The sequence below is a fragment of the Etheostoma cragini genome, unplaced genomic scaffold, assembly GCF_013103735.1.
Source record: "Etheostoma cragini isolate CJK2018 unplaced genomic scaffold, CSU_Ecrag_1.0 ScbMSFa_1523, whole genome shotgun sequence".
NCBI classification, from domain to species: domain Eukaryota; kingdom Metazoa; phylum Chordata; class Actinopteri; order Perciformes; family Percidae; genus Etheostoma; species Etheostoma cragini.
In genome coordinates, this window is record NW_023265587.1 from 168,337 (window position 1) to 169,275 (window position 939).

Consider the following 939-nt stretch of genomic DNA (forward strand, 5'->3'; position numbering starts at 1 on the left):
GAGAGAGAGAGAAAGAGAGAGAGAGAGAGAGAAAGAGAGAGAGAGAGAGGATTTGTGGGCCCCCAGTGTTAAATGTTAGTCAGCTAGTTATGTTAAGCTAACATTAGCATTGTAACGTAGAGATCGTGGAATTTTCTAAAACGTAATAACTACCACACACATAAACACCAAACTGCTCGACTGACTTAATCTGGTTATAACTAAAATATTTACTGGACAAGAAAATATTTTTCATTGATTTATTTAACTTCTATAGATTTAGATACTATACATCCACAAATGTCATTATTGACATGTCAGTGGCACAGCTGATGTGATCAAACAGCTGATGCTGATTTGAGTACATTCTAAACGTCTAGTTGACCAATCAGATTGTCTGGTCGGATTTACTTGTTGTAAAATCAGGTTTAAACAAATGTCCAGTAATCAAAGTCAGATAATATTAAAATATGAATTATTCCTGGATGTCAGCCACAGTTCATATTTCATTCTTTATGAAGTAATTCTAAATCATAATAAAATACTTTGGAAACATTAATTCTTCTTGAATTTTTCCAAGTATTTTTCAATTCTGTGTTTTCAAAGATTATTGTTGTTGGTCTGACCTGAGAGTCTCCAGTGTGCAGTGTGGACTCTTCAGTCCATCAGAGATCAGCTTCCCTCCTGAATCCTTCAGGTTGTTGTTACTCAGGTCCAGCTCTCTCAGACTAGAGGACTGGGAGCTGAGAACTGAGGACAGAGCTTCACAGCTTCTCTCTGACAGGTTACAGCCACTCAGCCTGGAGAGACAACAGGAAGTTGTTCATTATTACAGTGGTGTGAAAAAGTGTTTGCCCCCTTCCTCATTTCCAAGTTCCTTTCCATGTTTGTCACACTTAAGTGTTTTGGAACATCAAACCAATTTAAACAATAGTCAAGGACAACACAAGTAAACACAAA

General features: G+C 37.1%; 1 protein-coding gene across 1 annotated transcript in view; it reads right to left on the reverse strand.

Moving 5' to 3' along the window:
* LOC117939972 overlaps nucleotides 1–939 on the reverse strand; it is a 20,124-nt gene that overhangs the window by 15,357 nt on the left and 3,828 nt on the right. Inside the window, exon 4 of the mRNA XM_034865351.1 lies at nucleotides 606–798. Coding sequence (XP_034721242.1) covers nucleotides 606–798 — 193 coding nt within the window. The remainder of the gene's footprint in view (nucleotides 1–605; nucleotides 799–939) is intronic.